General features: G+C 44.0%; 1 protein-coding gene across 18 annotated transcripts in view; it reads right to left on the bottom strand.

The window, feature by feature from the left end:
- LOC117583762 (RNA-binding protein Nova-1) overlaps positions 1-23,124 on the bottom strand; it is a 34,520-nt gene that overhangs the window by 4,648 nt on the left and 6,748 nt on the right. The window contains exons 1-4 of one of the 18 annotated variants that reach the window (XM_034272304.1): positions 17,819-17,839; positions 13,141-14,097; positions 3,786-3,996; positions 787-852 (exon numbers count right to left, since the gene is read on the bottom strand). The exons of 2 other annotated variants lie outside the window; for them this stretch is intronic. In XM_034272304.1, the coding sequence (XP_034128195.1) occupies positions 787-852; positions 3,786-3,996; positions 13,141-13,173 (310 nt within the window). In that variant the 5' untranslated portion in view covers positions 13,174-14,097; positions 17,819-17,839. Of the gene's footprint in view, positions 1-786; positions 853-3,785; positions 4,584-5,820; positions 6,082-8,886; positions 9,145-11,370; positions 11,405-13,140; positions 14,098-17,818; positions 17,840-23,124 lie in introns of those variants that run through there. 15 more of the 18 variants (XM_034272305.1, XM_034272302.1, XM_034272303.1 and 12 more) reach the window with 15 other exon arrangements.

Genomic DNA, 23,124 nt, shown 5'->3' with positions numbered 1-23,124 from the left:
TTCTTCAAGCGTTACTTCAACTCGATTTTTGGTTAGATTTTAGTTTTGTTTTGATTATAAATGTAGTTATAGAAATTCAATTTTGGTTTAGTTTTTAGTTGCATTTTTTAGTTGCAATTTTTGTTTGGTTTGTTTGGTTATTTGCTGTGTTTGCTATGGCTATGGGCGGTTTTTGGTTATGGTGGTGCAGGCGGTGTGGTTCGACTGTGTGCTCTGTTTTGGTGGCTGTTGTGGTTGTGGATTGTGGGTTGTTGTTTGTGGCAAGCCATGAGACGAGTAGGGGGAAATGCGCTCGAGATGAGATGCAACGGACAGAATGCGCTGGCGACACACATGACGACGAAACACATGAGTGAACCGCTTACTTCCTCCACTGGACCGGACCGGACCGGACTGGACTGGACCGCACGGACGTACATAGGTCATCCGAGTGGCAATGGTACTAGCTCCAAAAAAAGAAACCATTTACAACAACATTTTGTATGGCAAAAATGTAAGTTAAAGCAAAAAGTTGGTCAAGGGTTCGAAGCTTAATGTTCGTTGGGTCAAATTCAGTTTTCTGTATTCAGTTTTCATTTTAAAAGTCAAGCTCAAAGCGCGCGCTCTTGCACAAAGTTACAGATACAGAGACAGAGATACAAAACAACGGAAACGAAAACGAAACGGTACAGATAGCATTGAATCTACGCTCTTTAAGTAGTGGTTAATAATCGCTTTAATTAGTTGATCGTTTGGCTAGACAAAGATGGGTTTAATGGTATTTAATGAAAGTGTGAGAAAGCTTACCATGATGAATATGATTATTGTTATTATTTTCAATTTCAACCTCAATTCCAGAACAAACTGACTCACCTGAAATGGCAAAGAGAACATAAAGAATAATAGATTATAATTGGGGGGTTGCTTTCTTGATACAAAAAATATACATTTACTACACAAAAATAGCAATTAGATTATGTAAGGCAAATGGGCATGAACGAAAATGTCATATGGGGCAGCGGCTTTTGGGTGGATTTAGAATGGAAACCCAGTGCTTACTATACGTAGAGTGTGACAGACCCAAGTCGCAGGGCATCACAGACTCAATGACAAGATCATGCAAGGGATAAATGATTGCCACAGCCTCACAACCGGGTACAGTGAAAACCGATAAACAAAGGCCTGTTCTTGATGTACAGAAACCATTACAGTGTCAAAGACAGGAAGGGCAATCTAAACTATACAAAACTAGATAGTGTAAAGAATGTGTCATGGCAAAGCTTCATGAATAATGTACACAGTGAATGGTTTAGCTTAGCAAACGCAGAAGCAGAGCAAGCTACACAGAGTTCCCTCCGGCTGGTGGGCACTGTACAGAGGGCAGCACAGACTCAAGTCGCCTGCCAGGGCCGCGCCAGTAAACAAACAAATTTCAATTAATAAAATGTGTCAAGCGGAGACGCTCTATTGCACAAACGACCATGCGGCAGCGTGACAGCGTCACCGATCTAAGCGCGTTGCACCTGACTGGCGCTGCCACAGCCGTTTGTCCGCCTTACTCGACTTGACTTGAGGCAGACCCAAGACTGTGCCACCGACGCGCCACCGTTGTCGTTGTCGCTGCCACTTGCCACTTGGCACTCGTTTTGTTTAAATTTAGCTTCTCTTTCGCTCGCCCTTTCTCCCTCCTCCCTCCTCCACCAACACACAGATATGCTGAAATGTGTGCCAGTCGTCGACGTCGACTTGGTCTTATTGCCACTCAGCAGCAAAAGCAAAGGCAGGGGCAGAGGCAGAGGCAGAGGGAGAGCCAGAAGTGTCCTTCAAAAGTATTTCTCTAATTAGATGCAACGCACACATGGTGCCGCCCCGCACAAGCGATGACATTGCTGTGGCAGTGCTAAGGGGGTGGGACGTTGGGAGGGGCCAACATATTGGTCGTATTGGACCATTTGCCCCGCTTTGCAAGCATGTGTGAAAATGCGATTTGCAAAAGAATTTGCAAGGCGAAAACAAAAGCGAAATGAGCAGAGAAGCAAACCACAGCCCACATATTTAACACTTCTCCCAGAAAGCGAATTACAAATGCTTTAAAATAATTGAAATAGCTCCAACACTGCCAGTTGGTCGGATGCATCTCTCAGATATCTATCAAATGTAGATAACCGCAAAAAAATGTGTAAGAAAAGCAATAAAAACGAAAGAGAAATAAATAAAAATTTGGCTGCAATCTGCACGGTAAATATTGCAGGGGCAGAACCCGCAAAGTTGGCCATTTGCTTAGTGTTTTTATGGGGCACCCAGGACCTGGCATGCCGTAAGGGCTGCTGTGGCTCTGCCTCTGGCTGTTGACACTGAGCTGCAGCTTAAATTATGTGACTGCCATAAATAACACTTGCAGCACATTGGCCAGACCGCCCAGAGGGCTGCACTGCTTGTCGCGTACAAGTGGGCGTTGCACTGATGGGCGGTGGCAGGCAGACTGGAGACTAATTTCATATGCATTGTGTGCAGGATTGGTTGTGGAAAACTCGGGAAACTAGGCTAACGACAAGCTGGCACACCCAACCACCGCTCGTCCTTCTCTCTCCTGGCAGCACCAAAACGATTGCCATGAAAAATAAAAACACCTCCGTGCAGCAATCTGCAGCACGCAAATAGTTGAAGCAAAGTTCGTTGCAGCCAAGTGGTTGTCGCGTACCACGCGACGTATGTGTAATGTGGCTAAATGTGACACGCGAACAAATGCCCGAATCCCGCAGCGGACTGCACGATATTCATTAGGCCACAACCACGGGACAGGGACAGGGACAGGGCGGAGGTTTATGTCCACTTCAAACTATAACCACGCTAAGCAGAATAGGATGTTTACCATCGATGGGATAACAGTTGGCAAGATTTGAAAAGCTATAATCAATGGAAATTTAACACTCTTTATAAGCACTGCAGTTGCTTTTCAAACTGTTCCTAAACCTCCTCTTCTCTTCCCTTCCTTTCCGTAACCCATTTCTCCCATTTGCTCCTAACATATGCTGGATGTTTGTGTGTGTCGCAAATTCCCAAGCGAAATATATGCCATGCCGTAATATTTATGCAACACTCATGAATCACTAGGGCGCCGCAAAACCAAAGGAAAGCCGTACCATACACACTCGTTAAAGTCAAAAGCAAACTTTTAGTTGGACGCCCACATTAAAGCGTGCGATTAGCAAATGCTGAGATTTCTTATATAGTCGATTGTGGCCGTGCGTGGCTGCTGCTTCGATTTGTTTCGCTTCTCTGTTCCTCAGTTTTCGATGAGTGTTTGTTGGGTTTTTGATTGTTGGTTTTACTTAGTGTCTGTGTGTGCGTGTGTGGCGGGATGTGTGCTGTGCTAAATGTTGGGTGAATTAATCTTGTTTGGATTATTTTCTCAAAAAATATTGTCAACGCAATGTTAATGGATAATTCGTTTATAGCTTAGAGCTTCCTGTGATCGCCGTTGGATTTGTTTGATTTTTGGGGCGTTTTTTCATGTTTTTTTTTGTATTTATTCTTTTTGGTTGCTGGCGGCATTTTGAATGCTGAATGAAGGCGACGTGGTGATTGATGCTGTTGCTGTTTGTTGGTTTGTTGTAGCGATGTAGCTCGATAGTTATAGTAGTTATACGTATGTACATACAATATATATAATAGTCATATATAGATAGAGAAGTGGTGTTCATTTTTACGAGTATGTAGGGTGTAGTATAGGAAGTTGTGCGCAACTTTTCTGATAGTTTCAATGCTGTTGATGTTGATTGCTTTGTTTCTTAGGTCACACTCACCGTAGCACCAACAGGAGGCAGTCTTATAGTTGCCCAGTGGCAATGCTTGCTGCTGGGATGTGGCTGCTGATGTGGCAGCGATCGATGCTGATGCCGTTGCCGAGACTAAGGCTGAGGTGGATGTGGCCCCCGTCGTGTCGGGCGGCGTATTGGCACCTGGCGTGGCATTCGGTGAACCATTCTCACTCAGCGGCGACTGTTGCAGCTCCATCTGATGGTGTTGAATATTGTATTGGGGATTAGCTTGGCTTTGCTGCTGCAGCTTCTTATAGTAGCTATGAACGGCTGATGAGTATGCTGCTGTGATATTGCTATTGCTGATGCTGATGCCGCTGGTGCTGCTGCTGCCGCTTGAGTAGGAGTTGGAGCTGCCACCACCATCACCACCGCCACAACCGCTGGCCAGCGAATGTGTGGATGAGGGCGACGACGTGTTTGTGGAATGTCGTGGCTGATAGTTACTAATACTAGCTAATTGCTGCATATGTGTGGGCGTTAATAGCTGATATTGGTATATGAAATGTTCTTGTTGTTGCTGTTGCTGCAGTTGTTGTTGCCTCTGGAATTCTTGCCTCTGATGTTCTTGTTCTTGCGACATTGATTGTATCAGCTGCTCAGTGGCCATGTCCATGGCTGTCCTCATTGTCGTTATACTATCCATTTTAGGGATTATGTGGCTATGGGGATTTCACCTCCCTTTATGCTGCTGGAAATGTTCTGCCGTTCTCGTTCAGTCTTCGGATTACCTTCGACGGAATTGATACGTTCTCTCTCTCTTTGCTTTTATTGTTTATTTAATGATTTAGATTGGTTTGCTTATTATTTTATTTTGTATCTGTTTTGTGTGTGCATTTGTGCACTTTTTGCATTTGGTTGGATTTTGCTTTTGTGTTTATTTTTGTTTTTTTTTTTTTTTTCAATTAATTAACTTTACGCGATTTTTTCAATTATAAAACTTGTTCAATAAACGAAAAGAAAAAGAAATGGAAAATTGGTTTAAATTAAGGCATTCTTTTAAAGAACAGTTTTTGGTCACACAAAAACATACACCACACACACAAGCATACACACACGCATTGATGAAAGCAGAGTGTCAGAAAGAGAGAGCTGGATATTGCGGAAAACGATCTAATCTTTTTCTATGGATATTTGATTTATTTGTTTGTTGTTGTGCTTTGCTTTTGGGATAATGTTCTTCATGATAATGCGGTGGTTGTAAGTTTTTACATATATTAACGAGAGAGAGAGAGAGAGAGAGAAAGACAGATCGTGTTGATAGAGTGGTGACATCGGCAGTGGTTTTTAGTAGTTGTTCCTTATGATAGGATTTGTGGTTTTTGGATTCGATTGATTCGTTGAGTTCGATTTTTGATTAGAGGTGGTTTGGTGTTTGGTTGTGGCATGACGATTATTTGGGTTCTGTTCTGTTGGTGCGTGGCATTTGGCTTGTTCTTTTGGTTGTTTTCTTGATGGTTTCGGTTAAAAAATTATCTTTTTTTTGTAGGCGACAACGATAACAACAACAACAACAACAATTACGAGTACGATGCGAGATAGAATTTGTTTTTCTATAGTATACGATGCATAGATGCGCAAGAGAAAGAGAGAGAGAGATATATGTGATAAGAGACAGATAGATTGGATTGATCTATTTGCTAGGAAAGCGGCAGCGGCAGCGGCAGCAGCAGCAGGTTTTCAGCAAAGGTATTTGATTGTAGTTGATTGAAGTGCTTAAACGATCGGTTGGTTGATTGATTGGTTGGTTGGTTGACTGATTGATTGAACAAACATCAAACTTGATTGCCATTGGAATGATTGTATCTGCTTAACAGCGGTCTGGCTGTTTCTTAGATGATAATGACAACTATCGACTCAGATATCCTTCAAATTTGAACAATATTTCGATTTAGATCTAGGTAGAAGTATGCGTGGTGCAATGGCAAGATAGGATATGTCCATGTACTATGGATTATTGTTAATGACGATAGAGTTACACAACATCCAAATAATATGCTATGGAAGACAATAGTTTTACCATTCAGCAGTAGAGCTACAGTTGAGTTCAGTGGTGGAGTAGAAGGAGATGTCGATGTCGATGTCGATGTCGATGTCGTTCTGCAGATTGATGCGAATCGGTGCTGTTGCAGTTTCGAGATGCTGTCGATGGATGCTGTCGAGTGCTTTCTACTCGTAATACTTGATGCTTGTTTCGGGCTCGATGACAGGACGGCGATCATTTGAGATGCTTTTGCTTATTTTTTGCTATTGCTTTCGATTTGATGCATTTGATAATTTTTGCTTTTCAGTCGTTTAAATGTTTGTTTTTTGTGTGGATTATGAATTATTTATCCTTTGCTTAGTTTTATCACAATACATATTATTATATGTCCTTTTTGTTTTGTTTTCTTTTTGTTTCTTCTGAATTTATCACATTTGAGTTGAGTTCAGCTGAGAGTTTTGTTTTTAGTTTTGTGGGAATGCTGCTGCTTTGGAGGATATTACAAGTTATTTTTGTGGATTACACTATACAATTTATAGAGGACTGGGCTGGCTATTATATTTGTATTTTTATTTTTTGCTGCTAATCGCACGCCTAACGTCGGCGTCCGTCCAGTCACTGGCGAATGTTCGTGGGGACGACGACGACGACGATGACGACGACACACAACAACAAAAACAACTGTTCGTGATTATTGGAGAGTGTTCTGATTTTTTGTATACGTGTATTTCGAAATCGTTTTATCGCTGCGCTATTCTGTGTGTTGTGTGGCATGCAGCACATCAATTTATGGCATACTATATTCGTGTGCTCGTATTATCTATAATTATATTTGCGCTATGGTTTCTGACTCGATAATTACAAGCACATTTATATGCATGGACGGCAATGAATAAAACCAAACAAAAAACCAAAATAAAAAATACAAACAGAATCATATGTAATATAATAGTAATCGGATGGGTATGGGTGAAGTCAATAGCTGTAACAAATACTTAGTACCGAGTATCATGGTCAATGTGGCAGCGAATCGAAAGCGTTTTAATTGATGGAACAGCGGAGACCCCCCCGTTGATAAAGCAGAAGCTGAAAATGATTCGTGTGTCTGTGTGTGTGTGTGATAGATCGGAAGTGGAGGGGAAGGGAGGAAGGCAATATATTCTACTACCACTTTATAGCTGGCCAACAATTACTAATCGATTAAACAAGAACTTTTTGGGCCAAATCAAAGCCATCCAAAGACCTTGGACTGTGTTCAAAATCCAATCCACCCACCCACACACAGAGTCATTAATTGAAATGACGAATGTGGCATTGCCCAACCAAGCATGAATGCGGTATTAGGGTGGATTATTAAACATCAGCCATTTTCTAGAAATTAGTAGAAATTATAAATTGAGAAATTATAAAAACGGATATAAAAAATATCCACAAAAAAACAAGCAGAAAAACAACACAAAAACTGTAGGCGTTACACACCCATGAGATCATCGTTGGTTGAAAAACCCTTTCTGGGATTTCGGAGATTGATTTATTGTGCGCTGTTTCCGCCATTGAGAAGTCTCGACACAAATATGATTAGAGAAACAGCAGCCGAAATGAAATGCGGGCTCAATGGAAAAGAAGAAAAAACACCTGCCATCGTCAGAGCCATAGCCGCCAGAGTGTGTTGCCAAATGGCAGGCAAAATTAACAACTGGTTGGCAATAGCCAAAAACTCCGATTACACAATGGAGCTTAGGGGCCAATAGCAGCAGCCAACCACAGAGGCTGAGGCTGCTGCTGGAACTGGTAGCCAGAGTCAGAGATACTTTGCGGCCATATGTGTGTATGTTGGTTTTGTATTTTTGTTTTTGTGATTTGGTGGCACGCATAAATAACACATTTCTCGAGACACTTTTGCGCCAAATGGCAAACAGACAAAAGAGGCAGAAGACTGGCCAAGAAAAAAAAAAGTAAAGCGCCTCTAGAGCGTTTCTTCTTGTTCATTTTATTTCTTTCTTTCTTTCGTTTTGTTGTCTTTTTGTATTTCGCTTTTCAGAGGGGGTTACCTTACTCGAGCAACGTGAGCACATTTTGGGCATTACTATGTGGGGGTATCGTGGCTCATACGAGTATGAGCATGTGAGCGAGTGTCTCAACTTATTTTTGGCTTTTTCATGCACGGACACACACACAACACACACACACAGAGAGAGCGAGCGAGACATGTTTGCCCACATTCAAATCAATTTTCAAGGTTACATTTGCTTCCCGCATTTCAACCTCAAATCAAGTCGAGATTTTATAGTTTTGTGTTGTTTTTTTTGGTTTCGTTTTGTTTTTGCTTTTGGATTGGCCTAAGTACTCGAGCACACATACGCGGACCGTGAGGCGGACTGGCAGCGCGACTCTTGAATTAATTATAGTGGACATTCGCTTCGAATTGATTTCAAGAATCCACTGATAAAGCCCCCCAAACCAGGTCGAGCTCTGCTGAGGTCAAACTTCATGTTGGGTTGACGCCGTCGTTGTCGTTGTCCAAGGCATTCGTTTTGGTTTAGTTTTCAGTTTTGCGTCTCTGAATAATCATTATTGCCTGCCTGACATTGAACTGAATTTGTGGCTCTACTCTGTCTTCGAGTGTATGTGTGCGAGTGGGTTTTCAAATTCAAATATTTATGGAAAAGTATTTCCAACTGGAGTCTCAAATCGAAACACAATCGAAACGTTTGGCATGCGAGATAATAAAAAGAGCGAACGCACCCAACCCATTGGTGGGGCCGTTGCTGCTGCTGTTGGCCTTGAAATACTAGATAAACCGAGTTGACAGCAAGTTAATTGTCGTTCGAGTGTGTTGCCTAATATTCATATTGGAATATTACGCATACGTAGCGGTGTGTCTCCGCACTGTTTAAAGCTGCGGGGCAGATAAACCCCATGTTTATAATTGTTAGGTAAAGTTTTTCGTGGCATTGCAGCACACGCTAATTGCCAAGGTCAACACGAAAGCACAGACACACTCAGAGAGAGCGAAAGATATGGGAGATACAAGATAAGGGGCGGAGGAGATATCAAAGATACAATGGAAAAACTTATAACCAAATTGCACTTAACACATACAGAAACTCTGCTGTAATTGAAACGATGGCGTCAGTTGGTGCTGCTGTTGTGGCTGCTGCTGCTGTTGGAGGAGGAGATTCTCCTGCGGCTGCTGCATCATTGTGGGGGTGTTGGGTGTCGTTGTTCTGGCAAACAACATACTTCTGCCTGGGTAGCCAATGTAGAGTGTCTCTATCGGAATAGGTGGCGCGCGGAAGCGAGGGCGGGGAGCGGGTGTGGGAGCTGGAACGGAGCTGGAGCGACGACGAGCGAGCGCACGAAACGAGCGACTGACTGAACCGAACTGCGAACTGAAGAATTCCGTGCGCCGAAGACGGAGACGGAGACCAGACTCAAGCATAGAGTTCGGAAGAGAGAGAGACAGAGAGAGAGCGAGAGCGAGAGAGACCAGCCCCACATGGAGAGAGAGACGCGTGGAGCGAGACGTAGGGCGAGCGAATGGTGCGAGAGCATTGGCTAATGAGTCACGAGTGTGCGATCATACCCAGAGATGATGTGGCCGTCTGTGTGCGTATGATCTAATGGCGTGGACGGACTCGGACGCTTACTCGTTGATTGCCTCACTTTAGTCGCTCCTCCATTATCAGCACAGCAAATAGAGAGAGAGAGAGCCAGTCATAGAGTGAAAGAGCCGCAGAGAGGGAGATCATAACAGAGATAGAGAGAGCGACAGATTGGGGGGCGTGTGCCGAAAATAGAAACTGCTGTGGCAACATGTGATACCAAAATCAACAGCCAGGCCAGCTCTATGCCGAAATGAGTTGTTGATAAGTAAGCAAAAGAGTGAACGTGTCACGTTTGGAGCGGAAACCAATGCGGATCCATCCCCATTCGGATTTGCCATTCAATAAGCATTTAACACATTTCCCAATGATCCACAAGCTAGGAGGGATAGCTGCACACTCGCACACATGCAAACAACGCATACACTGCGTATGCGTAATATCTTTTCATGTGACCCAATTGATTGGATGGCACAAAGGCAAAGCCAAAGGCGAGCCTGATTGGCCTATTCCCTTTTCTGGCCTAATCACTGGTCGAAAGGGAAGCTACCACTCGTGCCACAATAGTTGGCCCTCGAGTTATTAGTAGGCCACTTGAGGCCAGGCCAGGACAGAGCAGGGGCCGGGGCAAGGCGGGGCGGAGATGCTCTACAAGTGCAACAGCAGCAGTGGCAGCAATACTTGAGCTGCAACAATAGAATGCACCTAAGAATAAGGTAACCCAAAAACACGCCAGAGAGATACCAAAAACATTGAGAGAGAGCGAGAGTGCGATTCAAAGAGAGCGAGGGAGGTGGGTGGTGCTGGCCCCCGCGGGCAGTAAACGCACTTGAGATGTGACCAGGCAACAGCAGCAGAAGCAGCAGCAGCAGCAAGCTGCCAACCCAGTTACATAGCGGTACCCAAGGACGTTGGCTGTCGCAAGGCAGCCTCTGCCTCTGTCTATGTCTCTGTGGCAGGCTGCAATGGCGCCAAATGCTGCAGTGCAGCTCCTGCCCTGGGTCTGGCAGCCACTGCGCAGGACTTTTGCCTAGGCACTTGCCACAAGCACACACACATACGAGAGCGTGGTCACACGCACACTTCGCACCCGCATTGTCATCAAAGTAGGTCAAACGCTCGCCGCTGCTGTCAGCTCTCGTTGCTCTCTCTCTCTCTCTCCGCCTCTGTGTGGCGGTGCTCGTCTTTTATGCGCTCGGCTTATGGCTCGGCTCGACTTCTATGCTTATACACCCCCAATGATGCAACCCCATCCCTCCCACAGACACACACGTACATAATATTCCAGCATTGATTACATAAGCCCCAGCTCCGACCCCGACACGTTGACCCGCCGCCCCCTTATTTTTCTCATTTTCTACTGCATTTCCTTTGCAGCCTCAGTCACTGCTGACGCATTTCCAACCCCAGATCCCCCAAGACCCACCAGACCCTGCCTACCACCTTCTTTGAAGCTGTTTTTCCCCGCGTGTATGTGTTGAAAATGTGTTTTTTTGTGGTTTTTCAACTATTTCTGACAGCTTCTAAAAACTCGTATAATTCTATTCTGACAGACGTAAATAACAAACAATAGCCAGAAGACAGAAAACAGAACACAAACGAAATAAATATTAATAAATAAGTGACTATGAAGACAGCTAAGCAAATAAATTCGATGGCAACTAATAAGCAATGCACATACACACATGACACGGACATGTCCCGCAGCGTCCACAGCAAAGACAGAGCAGAAGACAATGCACAATGGCTTTAATGGTGGCTCATTAATGACAAGTGCAGCTGTATCCACAAACGCAAACAAACACATCTCAACCCATCTCAATGTTGGAGCGAAGACCTTGCAGCTAAGCAAAGAAAAACTAATCATTTTCACACCCGAAACAAAAAGCCCATCAATCAATGACCAAAGCAAATATGTAAAATTCAACAAAAATATCCAAAGATTCGTAAGAATATTTACCTTACTAATATTTCAACTTACTAGATTTCCGCATTCCCAGTCAACCATAAACAACAAATTACTTTTAACACTCAAAATTTAGATGGCACTTTAAAATATTGATTTTTGTTTCGTTTTAAAATATAATACAATTACTTGAATCTGTATGGGAATTGAATGGTTTTGTTCCCATTGCCTACTCTGTAAAACGAAAATCATGTCATTATTCGTAGCCCATCATCCACCCGATGTTCCCAATTGACAAAGAGACTTTTTGGCAAGTTAAGTCCATCATTCAGTCATTCAAACGGCAATTAAGAAATGTTTGAAAACGTGTTTCAGCTGTTGGGGCTCTCACGAGTGTAAGAGTATCTATCTATACGTATCGTATATACTCGTATCTAAATATCAAATGTTAGGCTTGGCCATGCCTGCGGGCTGCCGCGGGGGCGACACTCAAACAGACTCTAACATTTACACCTTTGCTATTTTTGTATCTATGACGAGAGACAAGAGACGACAGACGACAGCGACGCAATCGAAGTACCTGTCGTCGTGGCTCACCTTGGGGCTGTTAGCCAGCCAGCCAGGCAGCCTGACTGCCTGCCAGCTGGTTTTGGCCCGAACAAATCATGCAAAGCAAGCAACTAGCTAATGGCTCGTGGTCAAACACACACTTTGTATGGGGTTTGGCAATGGCTGAATGACTTACTGACTGACTAACTGACTGACTGACTGACGTTGGAGCTTCTTTTGAGCGCGCGCTAATCTTTGACTTTGCATATGAATGGCAGGTCGACCTACTCTTGAGGAAAATATGAACTGGAGAAGTAGCTGCCCAAACAAATGAGCCTGTCGAAGCAGCTCAGCTCAAATGTCATTCATTATGGTCTCTTTCAGTCAAGCAGCAGTCGGTCCGTCAGCATCAGAAGCAGCGCCAGCTCAGGGCCAGTCTCGTTCTCGTACTTGTATCTAATTGCAAGCCATTGATGTTGGGTGGAGTGCAGCACAGCACGGCACGGCACGGCACGGCACAGCACCCGACGCCATCCTGCAGTCGGAGGTCATTGGGAAAATGGGTCAAACTGGGCCCAGAGTGTCTCGGCGCCAAATCCTGCGCAAAGATTCGACCCAGCCAAATGCCAGATGCCAGTTGTCATGCAAGGAGCAGCAGCATGAGATTGTGTTTTTGGGGGCCGGGCCCTGTGGGTGTATGCCCTATATCGGACTTAATTACAAATCAAAATCAGAAACGTACGTTTTGAGGGCACAACTGCATTGCCCATTCCGTGCGGATTAATTGAAATTACTTAAAACAAACAAAGAACAACGACAATGAAAAGCCACAACATTTTGAGATACAGTGATAGAGGGAGCGATTAAAGGCTTCTTGGGGCAGGACTGGGAGTAGGATTGATCTGATGGCAGGGATATATAAATGTATTTACATACGATACAATATTGCAGTAACATCGAAAATTGACTTAACAACAAAGAAAGTAAGGTAAAAACAGCACGATTCGGCGATCAAAAAGTTAGGCGAAAAATTCAATGAGTTATTTATACGCTGCGGATCTGAGATAAAGAGCAGTGGATAGATAACGAACGGGAGAGAGAGAGAGAGGTAGATAGAGAGAGAGAGAGAGAGAGAGAGCACGATAATGGAATATGCAAGAGCGATTGAAATAATTTCTGTTTCTTTTCTTTTCTGATTTTCTTGGTCTGTTCTTTTTTCTTTCTTTTCTTCTCTTTTCTTTTTTTTTTTTTTGAATGAATTGGATTTGATTTGGATTTGGATTTTGATCAACTTACCGGAACTGAAATGTGAGCGTTTAGTTTGTTCATTTTCCGGATCGGAATCGAGCGGCCTTTTGCGCGAATCGCCGATCTCAGGACTTGGACATGTCTCCATGGTACCGTCTTCGGCCATTTTTAACTGAATGTTGACTGCTTTTTGGGTTATCGACTTTGACTGATGATTGCTTTTGCGTTTGCGTTAACGTTTACGTTTTGCTTATGCGTTTTTGCTACTGGTACTTTTGGTATATGTTTCGCTTTTGATTCAATTTGATTTGATTCGATTCGAGTCGCTCCTTTGAACGACAGCGCAAACGTTCGATGTTTGGTAATGAGGCGTCTGGTTGAGCTTGGTATTATTTAGTTTTTGGCTTGATTTTTGTTGTTCTTGATTTTTTGTTTGATTGTTTTGCTTTTGTTGGTTGGATTTCTGTTTGGCTTTAGGTGCGTGCGAACGACAGAGCGACAGAGCGAGCGTACGAGCGGGCGGGCGGGCGAGCGAACAAACGATCTCAGTGTGTTTTTCTGTATCTCTATCTGTATCTGGGGGGATCCGCAACTGTCATCTGAAAGTATGATGGGCTATGTGAGCGATGGTGGCGTGGCTGGGATGATGAGGAGTCGGCGGCGATGGTGGCGCTGGTGACGCTGGCGGTTGCTGTGGTGGCGGTAGTCGCAGCAGCAGCCAGTCAGTCGCAGGAGGTCCTGGGGCGCTCTACTGATGCCGGGACACATGCACACACACACACAGCGGGTTAGCGATGGGCATAGGCGCAGGCGCAGGTGCAGGCTATCGTTTACACAGTTACAGCTAGGGCTATCGGTATCGGTATCGTTATCGTAATCGCTACCGCTATCAATCAATCGATCAATCCGCTCTCGGCTATCGTAATCGTGACAGTGACAGTTGATGGACGCCAAACCATGTGCACACACATTTATGCATGTACTCTATATATCTTTATGATCCTTCTAGATTTCAATGCATTTATTGTTTGGTTTTGGTTTTAGTTTCGATTATTATTGATTTTTAGTTTTTTGATATTTTTTTATTTGGTGGTTTTGTGGTGGAATGTGCGATTTTTGTTTTGTTTTTTTTTTTTGGTAAACGTTTATATGAAAAAAAGAAAAAAGAAAAAAATATTTATGAGTGAATTATGCAGCAATAATAAATATACGTACATACAGTAAACATTTAGGCAAATATATAGGTACGAGTATGTTCCACTGCACTGCAACCGATCCAACAGATACAGGAATAGGTATGGGAATACATTTGTGGATTCAGCATCTGTTGGAGTGTGGCAATGCAGTTCTCGCGAGTAGTAAAACACACACAAGTGAGTAACATTTAGATAGATACAAACAGTATTGGTGGGCAAGGACGGGGTATATGTATTCGCTTGATTTCGATTCGTTGTGATGCTGTATATATATACACAATGAGGGCGGAGCAGGGACATGGTTCTGGCGGGAGAGAGGTAAACACGAGTATCTTCTGAAAAGCGTGGATTGGTGTTGTGAAGGAGAGGCATTCACATATCAAAGGCAGGCAGGCAAATGATTGAAACAGAGCGAAAGAGAGAGAGAGAGAGAAACAGAGAGATTGAGGCATAGATTGAATTAGAGCCAACAAGTTGTTTGAATCAAGCATTTGTGAATGTTGAGCATATGTGTGTGGAATGGCTGGATGGTAAGCAGACGACGGAATGAATCACTGGAATCCATAGAAATGTTACGGAGGGATACTGGACTTTAGTACTCTGCATAAAAGAGCACCCATATGGTGACATATGTATATGTAAATGCAAGTTTAAAGGTTCCCTCGTCGGTTGTTTAGTTTTTTTTAATATATATGGGTCAATTATAGGATGGCAGATTCCCTGTCTTATAAATAAATATTTCAATGGTACCCCCACCACATGGAGACATAAGGATATGATAATCACAATATGTATTACATTAATTTCATCTCTCTGTATACGCAGTTCCCATTAGGCATTCGATAATCATCTTATTATTCAACCTATTTCATGGTTGCTAAACTATCCATAATCTTCTGCAAAACCCCCTCCTTAAAGTCGATCATAATTATTCAAAAGCAAATCAAAACCTGAGCAAGTTTAAGCTGAGCGTGCACGGCAATGAAAATTCAAAACTTGCAGCTCAACTATGCATGAGTTGGTTTATTTTATTATGATTTCATTGCTAATTAAAAATGCGCCAGCTGAAAAATCCAAAAACGAACCCAAAAGCCAAAAGCCAACAGCAACACAACATTTTGCAGTGACAGACAACGCGCATTTATTTGTTTAAAATGGCGTTTAATTATACAAACATTTTTGTGTATTTTGTTGTTATATTTGTGGTAGTGCTGCTGCTGCTGCTGCTGCTTGGCTGCTGATGTTGGTATACCACTCGTTTGTAGGGGCACTCTAAGTGTCCAAGTGTTGGATTTCGATTTGACTGCGAACGACCTTGACCATTGAATGCGATGTGTGTGTGTGGTTTATTTTGTATTAGTATTTGTATTTGTGTTTCTTCTTATGTTTTTTACAGTGACCACAAAGCAAAATGAGCAATAAATCGAAGACATGGCAGAGGCAGGGAAACGTTCAATGCTAAGATAACTACATATGCACTCAACGAATGCGTACCATCAGATACATATTCGTAATTGTATTTCATTCGCCATTAAATTCTGTGGCTCTGGCTGTTTGTGTGGCACCTGTAGCAAAACGAGTAAGCCGCACAAATTTGCATTTACTTAAGGAATTAGTAAACAACAGATACAAATACAAAAAACTAAAGATACATTTTAGCATCAGTAGCAATAGCAGCAGCAGCAGCAGCAGCAGCAGGAGGAGATGCCTTCGCAGCAGAACGAGTTTCTTTTCGGATGCGAGAACCAGTTGCTTTTGCGCCTCGGCTTGGCATTTCAGTTTTTCAATTAATTCATTTAATGATATTTGTTCTCTGCTCTGTTCATTTGTTATAGAATATTTTTAGAATTCCCATTTGGAATGCCACAAAATGGCGACAATCGATGCCGAAACAAAAGGCGGATAATAAATGCACAAGAACTAAAACTTGGCAATCAAATTTCAACTGCAGTCGGGTCACAAATCCCTCAGAAGTGGCGAACCCACGAGAGATGCCATGCCGCTGGGCCAGGTCCCCTGCCACAAGCCGCACGCCATGCTCCACACCCCACCCTGCAGGCACGCAAAGTGCTCGACATTTCGCTTTCCCTCTCTCTCACTCTCTGTCGCTATGGCACTCTGGGTTTTTGTGTCCTTGAAATGCAACGGCAAAAATGGTTGCAGCAAAAAACAATTTGTGCCCCGATTAGAAGAAAAGGCGGTGGCGGTGGCGATGACGATGATGCCGGAGCAGCCAAAACGACACCGCAGCCAGCGTCGTCATTGATGCAGTAAAGCCGAAAATGTGTTAATGGTGATGAATGCGAAACAGCTGCCTCCCCGGCGGCCTTACGTAATGGAATGCACTCTCCAATCAGCCCAAGGATTTCTGTGATTCCCCCGGACACCACCAAATCATACAAATCAGCAGAGATTTGGGGGTGGACAACAAGGCCTTGAGCGGAAACAGGTTGTGCTATTCTCAAGATGTAGCATATAAATTTATGTTTGTGGTTTTATGTATCAAAATTGAATGAAGAATTCAAGTTTTAACAAGAGTTCTTTGAAGCCAGTTGGTTCGATGCCTCTGCAACAATTTCTCTTTTCTAAAGATTGCAATTTTCTACAGCACAACAAAACAAGAACGAAAACTCCCCGACTCTGTACATAGTAAAGAAACGATTCTCCGTCTATTTTGTCACTTTCGGGTTTATCTTTAAAGTTCTTTGTACAAGAAAATAATACAATAACCCAAGAAGCATATGAGAAGTGCTTCATTTACTCTGCAACTAGTACTTCTTTCGCCCGGGAGAATTGTCGTATTCGAACATAGGAGTACGTACAACTTATCTGCCTGTCGTGCGGAGCGCACACAGTTATCACTCGAGCGGAGACGTCGGCGATAAGGTTTATTTTCGTTATTTTGTAGTATTTTTGTTGTCGATAAGGCGGTCAGAGACGTGGCTGGTGGAAGCCTCTCAAAGAGGGGTTATTTCCGAGTAGAAAATCAATGGCTTCGCGCCCCCCTCGTGCACTGTCTGTCTGGCGAACATCCAATATGCTGAACACTCGTGAGCAACTTGTTTGCAGTTCAAAACGAGAAATGAGAAATCAAAATAGAGTCAAGTCTGTCTCGTGGGTATGACATCAGAAGTTGGGAAAGAGTTTTGGGAGGGTTTTTAGAAGCTAAAATTGGGTGGCGGACGGACACGCGATTCTCTGTGCCATTCTCTATATGCCCGCATTCTCCACATAACGAGGCACCATTGTCGCAAGGCGCAAAGATTTATGTTTTGTATCTTAATTGAAAGGCTTGTTTGTGCGGCTGCTTGATAAGCAGCATTTTTCTCTGGGCACAATTCGTTTATTTTTCTGTTCTGCTCTGTTCTGTTTTGGGGCGCCACCACACAAATTTCGAGTGCAGGCCCTCAACCACTTTACGAGTGTGGTCAGGAGGAGGGCTAGAGGAAGGGGCCTTCCCTCTTCTCACATAACAAATTGTCAGCGGCAATGATTCCCAGCACTCAATGGCACGTTAAAACGACACTCACTTCAACAATTCCGATGGATATTCCGAATGGAAACTTCAAAAATACTCGTACATTAGTGAGCGGAGGAAGAAGCGGGAGGCAACGGCTACGGCAAACGGACGGGGCAGTGCGCGAGTTTGTGAAAATCAAATACAACTAAATTCGAAACTGAAAATAATTAAAAACGAAATGGGTTTCAAGTCAGAACACGAAGAGAGGCAGAGGCAGAGGCATGCAGGCAGACAGGCAGGCAGGCAGGCAAGCAGCAGGCAGGCAGGCGACCCAAAGTATCTACGAGTTTCAAACACTTGCTAATGACAGAGAGCGGAAGATACTTGTGAACAGAGAGAGAGAGAGGGAGAGAGAGCGCCACAAAAGAGCGAAGGAAGGAGAGCAGAAAATGAGAGAGAGAGAGAGAGAGAGAGAGAGAGAGAAACAAGTCAGAGTGAGAATGGGGGAGAGTGAGAGTTGTTGTTTCGGTTCTGTTCTCTTCTGTGCCCATGCTGCTGCTGCTGCTGCTGCTGCTGCTGCTGTTGTTGTATCTTGTAGATACTTTATCTACAAAACTGTCGAGTGCTGTGCTGGGTTTGCAAGTGTTTGCTCAGCCGTTTTTCACTGCTCTCTCTCTCTCCCATGTACTCCCATAAGTGTGTGTGTTTGTGTGTGTATATTCTTATCAGTAAATAGTTTACGTTATGTGCTGCACTTTGCTCTCTCCCTCTCTCTCTCTCTTTCCACTCTTTGTTGTGTTATCTCAGCAGACGCCTGGACGCTGATAAAAACTCAAAGTTTAGCAACATTTTGGGATCCTAAGTGGATCACAAAGGAGACGGTGTGGCAGGGCAGCCAAGTAACCCAGAGATATGTAACCCACTTTCGAGATACCCTAATTTGTTGGCCATCATCTTTGTTTGCTCCTGTAACCCGGAATCGGACTCATTTATCGTCTTTTCATAGGCTCTCCCGCAACATCAAACATCAACAACAAATCTGCTGACAGGCTGTTGCTGTTTTGTATCTCTCTTTCTTTCTGTGTGTGTGTTTGTTTGTATCTTCTTTATCTCTATCTATCTGCTTTATTTCTTGACAAATATCATGTGCGATAAATCGTTGCCCCTCAGCCAGTGAAAAAGGACACACACGCACGCACGCAGACAGACTGACTGGCGGACAGGCATCCCGATGACAAAGGCTGGCTGATGGCAATTTATTCCCGACATTTCCGAAGCACCGCACCGCATTGACATTGCTAATCTGAAAATGCTCCTTTTTGTACGTTTTGTTTGACTTGTCAGGCATTAGGGCATTAAGCAACGGCCTGTAGGAAAACACTTTTCCCAGCAGCAACAACCAACTTGAAAAATTATATGACTAATGGCCCTGAGACGGAAGATTGTTCTACGAGTTAGTGTGTGCATCCCATGTGTGCATATAATGGGAGTGGGGCCTCGAGATGGGGTAACTATATTCTGCTGTCTTACGAACAGGTTGTTGGTTGCCAGACGATGACTCAGAACCGGACCTGAGAGGGAGCTGCTGCTGCCGCTTTGCTAATGACTGTCGCATGCAAATGATGAGCTAATCTTCACTCAATAACACTTGCCATTAGGAAGGTTAACAGATCTCCCTATAGAATACTACATGTACGAGTCAGTGCGCTCCTAGATTGGTATGCCCTCAATCGATAAGATTGCCTTATAGATAGTGTCTCTCATCTATCTGTCAGATATGGTCAGCTTGCACGATAAAGGGTGTCTGTCACTCGTACATTCATTTTTGATTAGTTTGTACACTTTTAGGCGTGTGTTTGTTTTCCGATAAAGGGTGTCATATATTTCGATTCGAAATTAAGATCTATATTGCAATAAATCACTGAAAGCCCCATATCATTTTGATTCTATCTTGATTTGGTGGGTCTTTAATCTAACTACCTTTGAAGCCAACATTCCGTAACAAATGAATTTGTGACTGCTCCACCAAACATCCCGGATAAACTCTTGCGCTCAAATCAAAGCCGCAATGGAGCCATCCAAGCGAGCAGCAAACAATTGCCCCAAATTCATAATTGCAGCCCGGCAAATGAGTTGACAAGCGCACACAAAAAAAAAAGAATACGAGAGAGAACTATATATAGTCGTATATTTCTATATAATGGGTGGAACACCCCCGTCCCCAGCAACATCCAGCAGAGGAACAAAGAGAAAGGGGCACGGAAAGGGAAAGAGACCTAAAAATGGGGCAGTAGAAATAAAATCAACGTACAGAGAGAGCAAAATGAACAATGAAAGGAGCCGGGGACAACGCCGACAACGACTACAACAGTGTGGCGGACTGTCGAGTGGGGGTCAGCGCAGCAGTTGATAACTGCCGGAGTCAGTGGGCTTTGCCCGTATCGAGGGAAGGGTGTGAGTGTGGGAATGTTGGTGGGGAATTGGGATATAGAAGGGTGTTTAGCATTAGCGGAAGTTGACAAAAGAACCTAAAATGAAAGCCACAGCAGCGACACGAATGCAAATACAACAAAAGCGCAAATGTCATAAGCCATAAAGAAGAGGAAAAGCGCCCCAGGACACTTTATGCTCGACTTTATTATGAGCCACTATAAGAGAAACAGAGAGGCAGGGAGAGAGAGGTAGATGGTGCTTTAAAGGCAGCCCCAACAGCAAGGACATCGCCTGTAAAAGGTAAACACGGCGCATACTTAACAAACTGGCAAATGTGAACGAGACGTGGATGAGGCAGCTGCCTGGGGCAAGGTAACCCAACCCACAGCCAGCGAGTGCGACCTCATTGACTTTGGCGTCACGTTTTTTTGGATGAGTCGCTGTCGCTTCTTGTCTTCTGTCAAATGAGTTTTCCTCGTGTGTTTGCCTTTGTCCAGCTCTCTGTGCGCTTGCCCCACACATTGCTGTCTTTTCTTTTTCGAAAAAAAATATATATGTATGTATAAGGAAAATCGAAAGGAAAAACTTTAGCCGCATATGTAAGCAGGCACTGTTTGGGGCTTGAGTGTTTGTGTGCACAATTATTGGTTGTTCCTCTGCTTGTTCTTCCTGTTGCCGGCTCGCACGCCACATGAAAAATGAAAGCGAAAATCAATAAACAAGGCACGCGATACACTTCGCCAGGACCCCATCTGCCGGCCGCCCACTGACCCCCAAGATGGCTATCAATAAACTGTGGAGGGAGCAAGAAAAGCGGAGTTGAACCCCTAAAAGGGGTTCCCCGTTGTCTATGTAAGTGCCTCAATACCGAAGCAAAAGAAAAGCACCGAAATAGCACGATCCGAAGTGAGCTTCTTTTCCGAGTGTTGTCCATGAATGTCGCTGGCGCCTGCCAACCTTTTCGTCTACTCCTCATCATCATCATCATCCTGCTGCTGCCACAGCGGTTGCCTTTGTGCGCATAATTTATGCTCATTGCGGGCCCCAGACCCCCACCCCACCAGCCCCCCCCCAGCTCAAGGCAACTCGAAGCAAACAGCAACCCATGCCGGTCCCCCATTTGCTGGCATACCCTTAAAGAGCGGATAACATGGAAATTTCAATGAAGAAATGAGCGGAAAGCATACCGCCCTTTAAGGTACTATAGTATAAGTACATCTGAATAATGTGGGAACCATTCAAATGGAAGGGTATGTGTACGAAGGCTTATACATACATTCGAGGTTAGGCCTTCGTTCTTGTTTCTGAGCCGAGCCATCTAAATTTTGAGTAGGATTCTAAGGGTATCAAACCTATCGCACTGTTCCCTCTGTTTTATAGCCTTTTTCTCGAGTGGAGTAAGCTGCTTTGGATTTTGGCTTTAGATTTCGTTGACTCGGCTCAAAGCTCTGTCTCTCTTTTGTTTATCATGTATTTGATATGTACGAGTGTGTGCCGTTGATGATAATGATGTGTGTGTGTGTGTATGTGCGTTGGGTATCCGAGTGTGTTTGTTATAAATATCAGACGAGAGAGCGACTATTTGTGTCGAGTCAACAGAAAAACATGCAGCAAGCCACAGACTGGGAGGCAGGAAGGTAGGAAGGAGTTAAAGCCTGGAGGAAGCACAGCACAGCTGCTGTTTACTTTTTTTTTGCGGTGGCTGAATGGCTGCTAAATTATAATTATTAATGAGTGTATGAAATGAAATTAGAATTTCACATTAGCGTTGATTATGTGCGTTGCATAATGGAGCTGCGGCCATGCGGCGTATACGCAATACGTTTTTGTGTGTGTGGCTGTGTCTGTACGCAGTCCCATCTCCGTCACCTGCAATGCACGATGGGCCCTGGGCCCTGCCCTGCCCTGCCCGTGTCTATAAATATGAAAATATATACATATCGCTCTGCATATTTGAACCCAAATGTGTTCGTATATAGTGTGAAACATTCATATGCAGATACATACATACAAATGTACATAAGTACAAGTATATAGCCATGCGCTTTTTCTCTGCGGAATCGTTGGTTTCTTTTCTTTTCTGTTCGTTTCGTTGCTGGTTTTTTGTGTGTGTTATTTCTGGTGGTTCGCTTGGCCATAAATGGGTGAAGGTTAAGCAACGTAATATACGGATGGCCGAATATAAATACAACAACTATGCAGCCGTAGCAGCAGCAGCGGCAGCAACTTTATGCCCAACTACGAGTACCGTCCGTCCATTGCCATGAAAAGTGTGCGCCCATACATATTCAAGGCATGGAAAATATGCAGCGGCAAGAACCAATACCAATGCTGAGCTAGGCGAAAACAAGAGAGCCACAAAGAGAGGCGGCAGCTAGCACAACATGCAACACCACGACTGGGGGAGGTCTCAAGGGGCACACAGAGACAGAGCAACGGCAGGGGCTTCCCATGAAAACAAAATCAAAAGCTCACAATTAGGCCAAACGAACGGCAGACCAGAGAGAGCGCAGAGCGAAGAACGAAGAGTGGCAAAGATAGTGGCAGAGGGCAGAAGCAGCGACATGCAGTGTGTGTTGCATGAGTATGCTGCATTGTGTGTTTGTGTGTGTGTATATGTAAATTACTTGGGGGCAGTGAAGCCAAACTGCGAAACTATGTCGCTAGGTCGCCTGTCAATACAATAAAAGGGGGGGACGGGTTTACGAACACACGGTTTCCCACAGGGGGAATCGAATCAAATCGATGTCGTGTTTGCAGGTGCCCAAGCCAAGGTGCGTCTATGAATTATCCATAAATAAAGGCAGAGACAGAGCCACAGGCACAAGCAGGGCAGGGCAGGGGAAGATACAAAGTCAGAGGCAGTCAAATGGCAAAACGAACAGACACAAAAGACTAACACAAACACAAAGAACTTATGCCAAGACTAAGGTAAACAAGTGG

Source organism: Drosophila guanche, unplaced genomic scaffold (genome assembly GCF_900245975.1).
Source record: "Drosophila guanche unplaced genomic scaffold, DGUA_6, whole genome shotgun sequence".
NCBI lineage: Eukaryota > Metazoa > Arthropoda > Insecta > Diptera > Drosophilidae > Drosophila > Drosophila guanche.
This window is presented reverse-complemented; position numbering and strand designations above follow the sequence as displayed.